The sequence below is a fragment of the Podarcis erhardii genome (genome assembly GCF_964252035.2).
Source record: "Podarcis erhardii genome assembly, chromosome: 1".
In the NCBI taxonomy this organism is placed as follows: Eukaryota; Metazoa; Chordata; class Lepidosauria; order Squamata; family Lacertidae; genus Podarcis; species Podarcis erhardii.
In genome coordinates, this window is record NC_138497.1 from 36,248,321 (window position 1) to 36,262,372 (window position 14,052).

At 41.0% G+C, this 14,052-nt stretch overlaps 1 protein-coding gene and 1 long non-coding RNA gene across 6 annotated transcripts in view; both read right to left on the reverse strand.

Annotated features, from left to right (window-relative positions):
• Positions 1-364: 364 nt before the first annotated feature.
• LOC309337516 lies at positions 365-2,946 on the reverse strand. The gene is made up of 3 exons (XR_014154381.1): positions 2,777-2,946; positions 899-1,652; positions 365-857 (listed from the first exon to the last, which is right to left on the reverse strand). It is a non-coding gene; the product is annotated as an uncharacterized lncRNA (long non-coding RNA).
• A 5,646-nt stretch (positions 2,947-8,592) lies between these two features.
• The window catches only part of NUBPL (NUBP iron-sulfur cluster assembly factor, mitochondrial), a 60,261-nt gene continuing 54,801 nt past the window's right edge, over positions 8,593-14,052 (reverse strand). For all 5 annotated transcript variants that reach the window (XM_081865313.1, XM_081865311.1, XM_081865312.1 and 2 more), the window contains 2 exons: positions 12,547-12,629; positions 8,593-10,389 (listed from right to left, as the gene is read on the reverse strand). In XM_081865313.1, the coding sequence (XP_081721439.1) occupies positions 10,327-10,389; positions 12,547-12,629 (146 nt within the window). In that variant the 3' untranslated portion in view covers positions 8,593-10,326. The remainder of the gene's footprint in view (positions 10,390-12,546; positions 12,630-14,052) is intronic.

Consider the following 14,052-nt stretch of genomic DNA (forward strand, 5'->3'; position numbering starts at 1 on the left):
CAGGGAAGGTGGCAGAGCAAATGCAAAGCCGCTCCATCCTGTGCTTTCTAGGCACAGGGTGAATGGAAGTGTGGACAAGCCCTAACTAAAGAGATTAAGGCTGTGCACACACCGTACATTTTAAGCACACATCCAGACCAGACTCCCGTGAACTGTAGCTTACCCCACACAGAGGTCTAACGCTCAGCACCAGTGCCAGATTTATGTATAAGCTAAACAAGCTATAGCTCAGGGCCCCACCCAAAAAAAATTTAAAGGGGAAAAATCCTGGATGTACATTTCCAAAATATAAGATAAAAATCAAATCAAATAAAACCTACATACAGCAACAGTGTTTTGTGTTGTGTAGGCTCCTATGATGTTAGTAATGGGCCCCACCTACTAGCCTGCTCCCTAAAATATCCCTGGTTTGCTCATTTCTATATACAGGGTGCCTACATTCTGCATGGACTGGCTGCATGGCAACATGTGCAAATGGCTTTAGATACCTATTAGGTCCATAAGTTACCATATAGCATATATTCAACACAAAAAAACAAAGGACAGCTGGACATATAAAGGGCCCCATTACCTTCAGTAGCTGAAGGCCTCATCAAACCTAAATCTGGTCCTGCTCAGCACCCTTAACAAACTACAGTTAACAGGGTTGTAGCAGTGGGGAATGTGCTTTACGTGTATCGTGTGTACAGAGCCTAAGCAAGCACTGTGTGAGAGAGAGAGAAACTGAGATTGGCTACAGTTGGAGTATGACACTCTGGCCAAGGATTTAGCCTTTCTAGTGACACCAACATAACAATTGCCATGTTTCTCTAAAAATTAGCCACAACAGACATTGCTTGTGGATTTTAAAATGGTTGCTTTACATCCTACAGAAAATATCTGTAATTAAATCACTAACCACAGGTATTTAGTATTAGAACCATAGAATTGTAGAGTTGGAAGGGACCACAAGGATCATCTAGTCCAACCCCCTGCAATGCAGGAATATTTTCCCCAAAATAAATTGTAAAATAAGATCCTTTTTTAAAAAAAATCCATCGCTATTTTAAATGTTGTTCTTAGTTTCTTACAGGGAAATGAGGCAAATCTAGACCGCAAGAAACAAGCTCCCAAATCTTGGTACTATTTAAATCAAAGTAATTTTAGTATCACTTCCAAAATGAAATAAAAAGAACAACAGATGTTTCCCTAACAAGCTTGCCCAAACATATACATGGCCCAAAAGAGAAGTGATTTAGTTATAGTCATCGTAGGGAATATTCAATCCCAGATTATAAACAAAGATATAAGTAAAAATGTACATTAACAAGTGGAAGCTGAGGTTTCTTTGCTAGAAAGACAATACAATTAAATTTAACTATAACAGAAAATAGTAGCTGTTTGACTGTAATAAATTGAGTCAAGAATCAAGATCCAAACCACAGAGTAATGCATAAAATGAAGACAAAACAAGTCAGTGTTATGAATACCACATCTGCAATTATTTCCATTTAGTGACCGACTGCTTCCTAGTCCTTTTCCTGCTTGGCTAAAAATATAGCAGCTCATAAAATATGGTTCTGTGTCCATAGATCTGAGAGAGAACCCAAGCTGTTTTTGGAGTTTTGGCAGAGATATGGTGCAATATGAGATAGCCATCCCCTCTTTCAAATCTAAAACAGATGCAAAGGATAACAGGAGGGAGATAAAAACAAAAATGAGCTTGGAAAAATATTGCTATAATCATCTTTGAATCACCTTCCCCTAATATGATCAAATAGGAAATAAAGGCAAGAGGTCAATGGCTGAAAAATTCAGACAAAATCACACAAGGTGGCAGAATGTCTCAGAACATGAACTGCTATAGCAGGCTGCCAAACTTAAGAGAGTTGGTGTCTAATGGGTTTAAAGCAGGCTTCCTCAACCTCGACCCTCCAGATGTTTTTTGGCCTACAACTCCCATGGTCCCTAGCTAGCAGGACCAGTGGTCAGGGATGATGGGAACTGAAGTCTCAAAATATCTGGAGGGCCAAGGTTGAGGAAGCCTGGTTTAAAGTAAAGGAGTGGAGTAGCTATTTCAAACAAAGGTGTATTGGGAGGGTAAAGGTAAAGGTAAAGGGGTAACGGGACCCCTGACCATTAGGTCCAGTCGTGGCCGACTCTGGGGTTGCGGCGCTCATCTCGCTTTATTGGCCAAGGGATACAGCTTCTCAGTCATGTGGCCAGCATGACTAAGCCGCTTCTGGCGAACCAGAGCAGCGCACAGAAACGCCGTTTACCTTCCCACCGGAGCGGTACCTATTTATCTACTTGCACTTTGATGTGTTTTCGAACTGCTAGGTTGACAGGAGCAGGGACCGAGCAACGGGAGCTCACCCCGTTGCAGGGATTCGAACCGCCGACCTTCTGATCAGCAAGTCCTAGGCTCTGTGGTTTAACCCACAGCGCCACCCTGTTTGTGCCTCTCCCCCCCCCCCATGTGCTTTTGTCCTAACTCGGCTTATTTTTAGGTAGAAAGCAGCCTGGGGAAGTCATTGGGGGAACAGCAACCAGTAGAGAAAGTGTTCAGTGCCTCTGTTGCACCTGACTCTCCCCAGCTTGAATTCTCCTTCAACCTTCTCAGCTGAGCCCCACAATCTAGAAGAGAGGCCTGCCATTATAATGGGGAAGAAGCATGGCTCAGTGGCAGAGCATCTGGTATGCATGCAGAGGGTCATAGGTTTTATTTTATTTACTGAATTTGTATGCCGCCCTTCATCCGACAATCACAACATGGCACCCAAGAGCTCACACTTACACTCGTTTGGCTGCAAGCGCCTTTCTGTTCTTCAGCCCCTTATCAGAATCTCTCCAAGATGCAGCTGTTGTGAGAAGAAAATGGAAGTTTTTAACATTTAACTTCCTTGCATGGTTTTATTACTGCTTTTCGAACTATCCCGTTCCAGAAACAAGATGTGGTCTGTTTACTCATTGCTGGCAATCGTTACTTTCACTTCTGTGAAGAAAATATAGATCTTTCAAATACACAATAAATAAATTGTGTATTTGAAAGATCTATAGCTGTGTATCTGAAGAAGTGTGTATGCACATGAAAGCTCATACCTAGAACTAACTTAGTTGGTCTTTAAGGTGCTACTGGAAGGAATTTTTTTATTTTGTTCTGACTATGGCAGACCAACACGGCTACCTATCTGTAAATAAATAAATGGTAAAGGACTCCAAGTCCAGTCAAAGGCGACTATGGGGTTGCAGCACTCATCTCGCTTTCAGGCCAAGGGAGCCGGTGTGGGTCCACAGACAGCTTTCCGGGTCATGTGGCCAGCATGACTGAACCGCTTCTGGCACAACGGAACGCACCAGAGTGCACGGAAATGCCATTTACCTTCCCACCACAGATGTACCTATTTATCTACTCACACTGGCATGCTTTGAAATTGCTAGGTTGGCAGAAGCTGGGACAGAGCAACGGGAGCTCACCCCATGACGCGGATTTAAACCGTCAACCTTCTGATCACGTCCCGCGTCCCTACACAATAAATAAAAAATATGCGAAGACTAATAATACAACAAAATAAAACAAACACTATGTAACCAAAAGAAACTATAGCAGCAAGTGTGTATTGCAATTATGGATAGCCATATAATATTCTGTTTTGATCTTTGATCAGTTTCGGATAATGTCAGCCTGGGTCAAATTCAGGTCAAAACTACTGTTTATGTGCAAACATGAAAACCCAAAGAGTCCTTTTGCTGCCAGTTGCAGTGGGAGAGTCACCAAAGAAGTATTTCTAGACTGCTGAATATTCAACCATACCATAATGTACAAAGTTTATTGAAATACTAGCCAGGGGATCGGGGAGTGGCTTAGATAGATAGATGCTTTATTGTCATTACACAAGTGCAACATTGCACAAGTGCAACGAAATTGGATGCCATCCCTTAAAAACAACAAAAGCAAAACAACAACAACAACAACAACAAACAACAACTTATTTGGCTTCACTTCCAAATAAGCAGGTATACTTGCTATGCAGCAGATAATACTGAGGTCTCAAATCCAAATTGTCCCCCATCAGATGTGGCTCAAGAAAATGGTAGAATTTTGCCTGCAGTTCAGTTCCTATGACCCATGAAATCTATGATTGGAACACCCAACTTTTTTTTAGATTTAGAAAGACAGGAAGCTGCCTTATATCAGGTCATACTGTTTGTCCATCTCTTGGCTACTCTTACTGGCAGTGGCCCTCTTGGGTTTTTTGCATCACTTGAACTTGAGATGTCAGCGTTTGAACCTAAGATCATCTGCAGGCAAAGCTTGAACTCTATCCGAGCTACAGCTCCTTGAAAAACAGCTATTGGGGTTTGAAACTGTATCAGATCTTCATCGCTGTCCCACAATCCTTGGAAATGTTGTGTTGGGGTAGTTCAGGGGTTGCTAACACTTGCTGCTGCTGTACTATAATGCCCACCACACATCCTGGAATTTAACAAGATCTGAAGGGCCCAGGTTCCTGGCCTCTAGGTTAGTTCTTCCACCCTTGCATCTTTTTCTTTGAGACCACTGAACAATTTTACTTTACAGCTAAGAATCCTTTGACAAATTGGTCCCTGCAGATGCATATCTTCAGCTGCCTAAATCTAAGGGCAGTGCCAACTGACTATTAAGTTGCAATTCATTTTCATATTAAAACAAGAATAAAATTGCATTTCTGTAAGTGGAGTGGCTTTAAAACCAAAATATAGGCTGGAGCAGTACAGGTAAGCATACATAGTAAAGCCAAAATGTTATTGTTGAGCACCTGAGGAAATGCTTTATTTACCAAAAAGGAAAGAGAAGAAGCTCAAGAACAGTATACTTAAATCTCTTATTTTGTGTGAAGAAACACTTGAGGTTAATTTGCTTCCCTATCAGCAGTTTTATTTAGAACACCAGCTAAAAATAAAGAGTGGAGAAAACAGCCTGAGAAATAAATACGCATTTAATTGCGCTAATAGCACAATTATATGACGTGTACAATTATGCCATGACTACTCTTCCTACTCTGTAGGGGAAGTTTAATTGCACAGCATGGTTAGTACTTTTACATAACTATTCTCACAACATCAAGCCCAGCTGGATTGGAGCTGCTGCCATCATTCCGACATGGAGGACTGAGAGTCCCTAGACTGCAGTCTCCTGAAACTAGCATGGAAAGTGTTTTAGGATGGGGCCAAATCAGAGATTGCACAGGAAACATGAAAAGTCTGATTATTTTTAAATAAACGAAACAAGGTGCCAGTTTGTAGGAAAGAATAGTGGGGAAGTACTCCTTAACCATCAGACACTTTTTCTGCCCTCAAAACAGCCTCCCTTCTTTTTCACCCATGGGGGGGGGGTAGAATTGTATTAAGAGTGTGGGGATGGTGATAAAGTAATATAAAAAGAGATGCCCGAACCTATACATGTTCACTCAGCAGTTAGTTCCACTCCTATAATTGATAAGCTGTTCAGAAAAAATGCTTTCCTTTGTGGATTCAGTACAGATGTTGTTACTTCATACTGGTTCTTTCTCAGCCGGCTTTCTCTACTCATCCTGTCCCAGTCTCTCTCCACGCTGTTTACCTGTGGGCAACACTCCAAGGGGGGCCCCCAATGCTGCTATATCCCATCTCTCTAGAAAATGGAACAGTCAGGCCCAAGGTCCCTGCCAGGGGATGGCCTGACCCTCCTGGTCCTAGTTTTCTCAACTGACCATGCCCTGGGCCTGGCTTTTACACTGGGACAGCTTATGTTCCTAGTCAGTGTTGTAGTCCTGGCAGTGTCTCCAGATGCAACTGTCCATTATCCACGGATAATTTCAAATGCAGGCAGAGTCATTTGCCAGACGCATGCAAGACTTGACGATTTTATATATGATGGGGTGGAAGGAGCTCCAGGTGTTTGGAAAAATATTTATTTCAGGGCTGAGTCGTCCTTTGGGGTCACATTTTGTTTAGAATTTTCCATCAAGTGTTCCACAAAAGTAACTTTCTCCAGGCACCTAGAAGCCCCCCCCCCCAAAAAAAACCGCCCGCCAAGTTTATGGTCATTTTTCAACTTTAATTCACATAAGTGCTCTCAAACGCTGAAATGTATGAAACAGAACTTCTGTATCACATCAAAACACAGTGCTTTTCAACAGAAGCATTTCACACATTCAGTTAGGAGCCATCAAGTGTTCTTTCTGCTGAGACTTTGGAACATCCTCTCAAAGGAGGTCCACCTGGCTCTGTCTTTTCCCCCCAATTATTTTTTTATTGATTTTCCAAATCACCTGGCTCCATCCTTACTTGTCTTTGGTCATATAAGACTGTTCTATTTCAGCAGGCCTTTGGCTCCTTTTCTTGAAGTATTTTAATGGCTTTCTGCAGTGGCTAGCTTTAGCAACATTTGCAATTTTTACTGTAAGATAGCCCAGAGTTTATTGCTGCTGCTGTTTTAAAAAAACACTAAACATTTATTTTTAGATAGAAAAGTGAAGTAAAGCAGCCCAGTTCTGTAATCAACTAACACATCTGCATGTAATGAAATTGCAATAATACTGAATTTTCAGCATTGGAAAAGCAACTGATAAAATGGATAACTTACAAGAAAAGAGCAACAAACAGTAAACAGTAGAACTGATGTGTTCTCATTATTTGATTTTTCAAAATTAACAGTGAAACATGTATGGATATTTTAAATAATATCTTGCTTCAAAAAATTGGAGACCACCTTTCATCACATCAAGTGATCACAGAGCAGGTTCCAAAAGTATGTAAAATACAATAAATCCATCCAACATATACCAGTGATTAAAAAGCAATTTAATCAATACCAGCAAGAGAATACTGAAATCAATGGGTGGGCAGTTGAAAAGGACTCTTCACACTGCTCAATGAAGTAGGAAGCTCCACCAGATGACCATGTCCTTCCACAAAAAACATGTCTAATATGATAGCTCATCCTCAGATACCTTCCCTATAAAGAGCGGTGTAAAAAGTGTGTTCTCAACCCAACTCTGTCAGCATCGCCCTTGAGCCAGTGTACCAACTGGACTCATGCACTACAGCCCCGACTGGGCTAGGCGAGCTGGGTAGCACTGCCAGAGACCTCCTTTCCCACAGGAACAGGTCACAGTGCTGTGGACTCACAGCTTGGAGCTGAGAGCACCGGATTCACTGTCTCAATAACGCAGTCGTTGCGCAGCAGCGTTTTGCAGAGTCTTGCAGAGTATAAACCACTCGGAGAGCAGCTCTGTAAAATATCTTCCTTTATTCTATAACTACAGCTATAATACAAGACTATATACAGAGCTAAATATTCTGAGCATAAATCAATGCTATACTCTGAGTGCCTGCAGCTGCTCTTAGCAGCAATCTTATCACTAAACACGATCTCTAGCACTCACTCTCCGATACACTGACTGACTCTCTCTCTCTCACAGATTCACTCACTTGACTAATTAAGTAGAGAGCAGTACATTGCTCCTCCTCTCTGTAGAATCAGCAGAGACCTCAGGAGATTCTTGGATATGGGAGGGGTGAAATGTGCATATTCTTCTCCTTGTTGCTTTCATATGCCTTCAATGAGACTAAAGACAGTGCGTAAATCCATTCGAGGAGCGACAGGGATCTGTTCAACCTGGCGTTTCTCCATGCCAAAAGTGCAGCAGGTCATCTGAGAGATGTTATTTGCAGCCTTGACAGCACACTCTGAGGAAGATCTACAGAGTCTCATCAACAGTTTTGCCCAAACCTGCAGGGCGTTTAACCTTACCATCAACCTGACAAAGACCAACATCCTGGGTCAGAACATTGCCAGCACTCCAAGCATCAGCACTGGTGACCACACACTTGAAGTGCTAGACAATTTTGTCTACCTGGGCTCCACCATAACCAAAACTTCTCCATCAACGCTGAGCATTTTGGCAAAGGAGCTGTAGCAATGGCTCACCTCTCCAAAAGGGTATGGGAGAATATGAGGCCAATGACCAATACCAAGATGAAGGTCTACCAGGCTTGCGTGCTGAGCACACCACTTTATGGTAGTGAGACATGGGCAACTTACACCTCCCACATGCGCTGCATCAGGAAGATTTGGGGCATCACATGCCAGGATGTGATGGCAACATTAACCCCACCATGTGGGAATCTTTTGCAGACAACTGCAGTGTCTGGAGACAATCAGGTTGTGTATCCATAGCGGCAACCAGAGAAGGAATGACCGCTGAGTGAAGCACAGAAAGAAGAAATGCCATGCTACACATGCATCAGCTGCAACAGAACATGTCTCTCTCATATCCGTCTCTACAGCCACAGCTGGTGCTGTAACTCTCCAATGGTTTGTCCTCACCCCGGAAAGCACAATCTTCCATTGTCTCCTGAGACAGATAGATGCCAAACAACACTTACTAGTGTATTCCAAACAGAAGTCCACATGGCAACAATAGCATTTATACATGCATGCACAGGCTACTTTGATCCTGTTATGGATAAAAGATGCAAGGATTTATAAATCAGTATTGCTGATTTATATTGTTACTAAATTGCCGAAATTCCTTCTTTCTTGTTTAAACACAACACATAAATTTGCAACACAAAAATAAAGAAACGTTTCATGGATGCTCTAGGAAACTTTTAATCATAGACTCAGTCTGCCAATGCTCAGTATAATAAACAAGAGGGAGAAGATGTGTGCCTTTGTCCTTCCAAGATGGAAACTTGAGAATGGTGCATCTGGATCCAGTCTCTCCAAAAGCCAATCAGTGCTATAAAAGTCATCGTAATCAAGCTCAGTATAAAGGAAGAATGGGAGGCACCTTGCCCCTACAATATGAACCACTAAATAACTTAGTGGCGCTGAGAGATGCACTCCTGGAATAAGGCCTCAGCACAATCTATCTCGCTTTCGCTCCCTTGGGAAGGCTTTGGAAAGCCTTGATAGAAAGCTTATTTCCCATTACCTATAGTATTATTACGTTTTATCTCAGATCCTGTGAATTCATAGGGAGACTGTATTTATTTGAATAGTATATGCTGGAAAACAAAATGGCAGGAATTCAGTCTAAACTCTGAAAATCAGACAGCTACCCACATAACCTTTTCCAGTAAATTTTTAGGCCTAACTTTTTGGACTAGCACAAGCTATCCCCAGATCTGCAAGGCAGGGGAAACAGATTTAGAGGGCATGCAGGGGGGTGAGAGCAGGGGTGGAGAATGTTCCACCACGAAGGATAAATTATTGTGCTGATGGAATGTTCACCTTAGAGCTATATTGAATGCAACCTGTTGTCTTGCTTATTCTGTGTATGATTCCATTGTACATTATCATTAGAATCTATACAACAGGAACAAATAGTAGCATGAACCAAAAAGATGTAGAATTGAATAGAGAGACACTAATACACCATTATGTACAAACATACTTTCAGTTTATGTAAGCCTAAATCCTAGATGCATTCATATTCAGTTCCCCCTCCCCCTGCTGTGACCGGCTCTATCAGCAGAAAATAATGATGCAAGACTTAAGGCAGTAGGAAATTCAGACAAAACTACGCAGTATGCACTGATAAAAAAAGGGCAATTAGATCTTTTTGTTTATAGATTCAGGGCTATTATTTCCTAGCGGGAAAATATTCATATATGCAATCATCAGTAATTAATTTTTATCACTTGTTTCCTCCTTTGGCAACCTGATCTCAGATGCATCTAATTTTAATGAAGAGCTTGTTGCTGATTTGGGGGTTTATTCAGGCTCAACAAGACAAAGGAAATGGAGCAATTTCCCCAGACAATTACAATAAGAAAATTATCTTATGATCGAACATAAGCTGATAAGACAATGCATAAAAAAGCCAGTTCTTGGGATTCTTAGTTAATTGTTTGACTGCTTATAAGTAAATCTTCGCTAATGATAACTCTTCAAAGCTGAGCATAATTATCTTACATTTCTAGTATCTTCATCTTTAATTCAGACACATGACAGAGAGAAACAAACTGACCACACATGCAGTGGTGCATTCTGGTGTTTGTCAGTGTACCTACACAAAGATGCTAAAATCTCTTTAAATATCTCTTCCTCTTTAATACCAGGCCTACTGAATGATGCACTAAAAATCTTGAGTTCCAAATATGTGTTGGGTCTTTGGTGCTTTTTGCTGCTAAAGCATGATGAACGTTTGCTTCAAATGTTTGATATGACAATCACACTAAGTTGGTACTGATATTTAATTTTCCAAGACAAAATAAAAAATAAGGCATGTTCCATAATATATCATTTCTTCTGTCACATCCTACGCCACACTTCAAATGGTAGAGTTCTAGTCACAGAACCTCAAAAATATGGCTTTAAGTTGGAGAAAGTGGCAGTCTTTTCACTATTTCAGCAGCAATCTTCAGATAGGCTTGGGCCTGTAAAAATATTTAAAAATGGCAATGTGTTTATCTCCTAGGTCAGAGTAAAACAGCATAAAATATTATATAAAACAGGCAACAAACTGGCTGTCTTCTGTCACCAGCAAACCAGCTCCCACCCCTTGGCTGAGCTGTTATGTAATGAAACGTTTAGACACTTTCTAAATGTAAGAGAATAAATGCGTCAACAACAGAATGTTGACAAATAATGCAGCTTCTGTGCCATGAAATTTCGGTTCGCCAGATGGGATGCAGAGACCTTGCACTGGCAAGTACCCACTGAAACTCCTATATAGGATTATTAGCTATTGGGGGGGGGGGATAATTTGTGAGTTTTTCATAAGGTATTTCCCTTCTTGTTGCATCCTTCATCAGCAGGCAAGAAACGATCAAAACCACAACAAACCTGGATTCCACTTTTCATAAACTTAACATGTACACATGCTGAACTTTTTCTCCTACTCATATTCTTCCTAATGGGCTATTTATCTGATTATAAAGCTGGACTGAACTGGACTGAACTCATTTCTAAGCAACACAAGACGGATTGAAGTGAAACAAGAGAATTTTAATGGAGGGAAATGGAAAGGAGAAATTTACAGTTCTCATTTATCATTCTGAACTGTCTTCATATTAATAAACTATGTTCTCAGTTTAGAGATGTTTCTGTTCTTTTCGGTTTGAGGTTTCTAAATGGGATTTTCTATAGCTCATCTTTCTCCAAAGAAAGGTGTGCGTTTTCCTTAGCAAAGGAAAAAGTTGACAGCTTAACATTAACAATTTGCTGACCCGTCAATTGGAGGCCAAAGGCCTGCTCTGTAGTGCAAAGAGAAATAAAACAGCCAAGAAATGGCAGAAATGCTATCAAGGTGTAACTACAGATGAACAGAGGACTGCAAAAGACCTTGGGGCCTCGACTTCAGAAACAAGGCATGAACTTTATCTTGCTTTAAAGCTTTACAGATTTATAAAGAGAGGTTCCTCTTCCTGGCCACTTCCTAAACTATGATTTCTGAAGGCATTCCTGCACAAAAAGCACAAGGGACACATTCCAAAGAGACCATTCTGTGTGGGGGTAAGAAAAACCACATGCAGAGTCAAGACGTACATGCTAGTCTTCACCAATGCAGTTCCATGACCAATGATGCAACATATTTTAAAACTGAAAAGAAGCCAGCTATGCCAGTTGCAACAGTGAAACTGCAAGGCATGGCAAGCTGCATGCCTGGGTCCCTTATGAGGATTGCACATGTATCTTTATCACCTAACACAGGAGGCAAACAGGTATCTCAGAGTTCCTAAGCACAGACAATATGGCACAATAAATATCTTAATTTTCTATTTTAAAAGAATGCACAGGTAATATTATTTCCTTTATCATAAACTTGTGAAAAGTAACGTATTTATTTATTTATTTATTTATTTATTTATTTATTTATTTATTTGCATCTTGTTGGCTTTGTTATTAGACATTAGGATAGGAAGGCAGTGAGCAAATTCTTTTTACCCCACTTTGGAAGTTTTGGGGGCATAAAATGGTAGCTGGACTGCACAGGGTGCTTATCATGTTACAAATATCTCCATTTTCTAATGGATATGTGCAGGTTTAATATTCCATTCATCATCAGATAGAACTGGGCCTTCGGCTATTCTATGAATAATTCTAGTAATGTGAAAAGTGTTCTTCAAGGTCTATTTATTAAATCTTCTGAATTTTCCTTTTATTTCTTAGCATGCAAGGATCTTTCTGAGCACAATTCAAAGTGTTGGTGCTGACCTTTAAAGCCCTAAACGGCCTTGGCCCTGTATACCTGAAGGAGTGTCTTCACCCACATCATTCAGCCCAGACACTAAGATCCAGCACCAAGGGCCTTCTGGTGGTTCCTTCACTGCAAGGTTACAGGGAACCAGGCAGAAGACCTTCTCGGTAGTGGTGCCAGCCCAGTGGAACACCCTCCCATCAGATGTCAAGGAAATAAGCAACTATCTGACTTTTAGAATACATCTGAAGGTAGCCCTATTTAGGGACGTTTTTAATGTTTTATGTTTTATTGTGTTTTTAATATTCTGCTGGGAGCTGTGGCACATGCACTGTAATAAACAAAGCAAAAATGAACAAGACGAGATTTGTACGCAAACTACATTAAAACTCACCACGTCACTCTGTGGCTGTGAGACCACAATGGGCTTGCCAGCATCAGATGTTTCCCTTATGTGGACATGTAGAGGAATATCACCTGTATGAAGACCATAAATTGACGTTTAAGCTCAATATTTTATACATGCCCTAAATTCAACTAGCACTGCTGTTACTCATATTTCAGTGCAGTAAGTAGCAACACTTGAATGAAAATCAGCTGAAATACATGCACTGCCAAAGTCATTCAAACTATTTGTTAAAGAAACATTATTCATATTTTTTTATTTTACTGCTAGATAGAACCCTGCCTTACAGTCATCTACGGAAATGGAGAGTCTTTTCCCTTTTGGTCTGCTGCAATTACCCAATGGGAACAAAAATTCATAGACGATGACCTATTTAGGGTGACAAAAGAAAGCATGTCGGACTTCCATGCACCACTGGGCATTCTGTTTTCTTTCCAGTCTCCACTCTGGTCTGGAACCAAAAACTGGCTTTGAATTCATTTGTGCTGCAGTGCAGAATTCCGTGGCCCTGCTATACCAAAACTCAAGCTAAAAGGCCAGCCAAATGCATGCAGTGCCTAGCGCTCACAGAGCAGGTCCGCAGTAGAGTTTCCCAGCTTCCAGCTTGTTCATGCCCCAAGTTATTTCTTCGGTACTGCAGTTCATTCCCTGCTGATTTCCACAACTGTAACATCCTAATCAATATTCAAATACAGGCTTAAATATTTAATTGCCAAAATGAAAGGAAGTGTTATTGTTATTAGGGAACCACTGATTTAATTAAGTGCTTGTTACATATTCAATTAATTTCCCTTCCAACAGTTAACAACTGCGTATTGTGCTTTTCTAATCAGCAGGGGACCGCCACAGAAATAAAGAAAAATTGCACAATAACACACAGGATGGTCCCATCCTTTAAAAACAAAAATCTCTTGTGGAAAATTAAACTTTTTCAGATTCCAACCATGACAATTATTACGCAACAGCTGAATATAAATCAAATCTATATATAAAATGGTAAGAATAGCTGCACAGAAAGCAATTTTAAGGGAGAAATCTGATGCTCCCTGCAGGGGTGACTGAGGAGCTAAATGATGCTGTGGACTGCCCTCTCCACAGGTGCAGAGGCCCATGGGTAAAGAGACTTCCTAGGTGCTGGGGCAGAAAGCTACACTGCCATTATTCTATAGCTGATGGTGCATTTGCCACAGCTAATGGAGCGTCCTAGGCCGGAGCCACAACTCTGACATGCATGAGACAAAAGCCCCTGTTTGTCCCCTTGCTGTGATGAAAGTTTGGGCCTGGGGATCCAGCAGCTCAGTCCAAGTTCTCAAAAGTCAGTCACCCACGATTCTGCAGTGATTCCATCCCTTTCTCAGAAGTATTGGGTACCCTGTTTGTTACATGAAGTTTGTTACAAATATTGGGCTTGGGCCTTAAATGAAAACAAGTTAAGGTAACCTGTGAAGGATAACCAATATTGATACCTGATGTTTAAAATTTAGAAAACACACA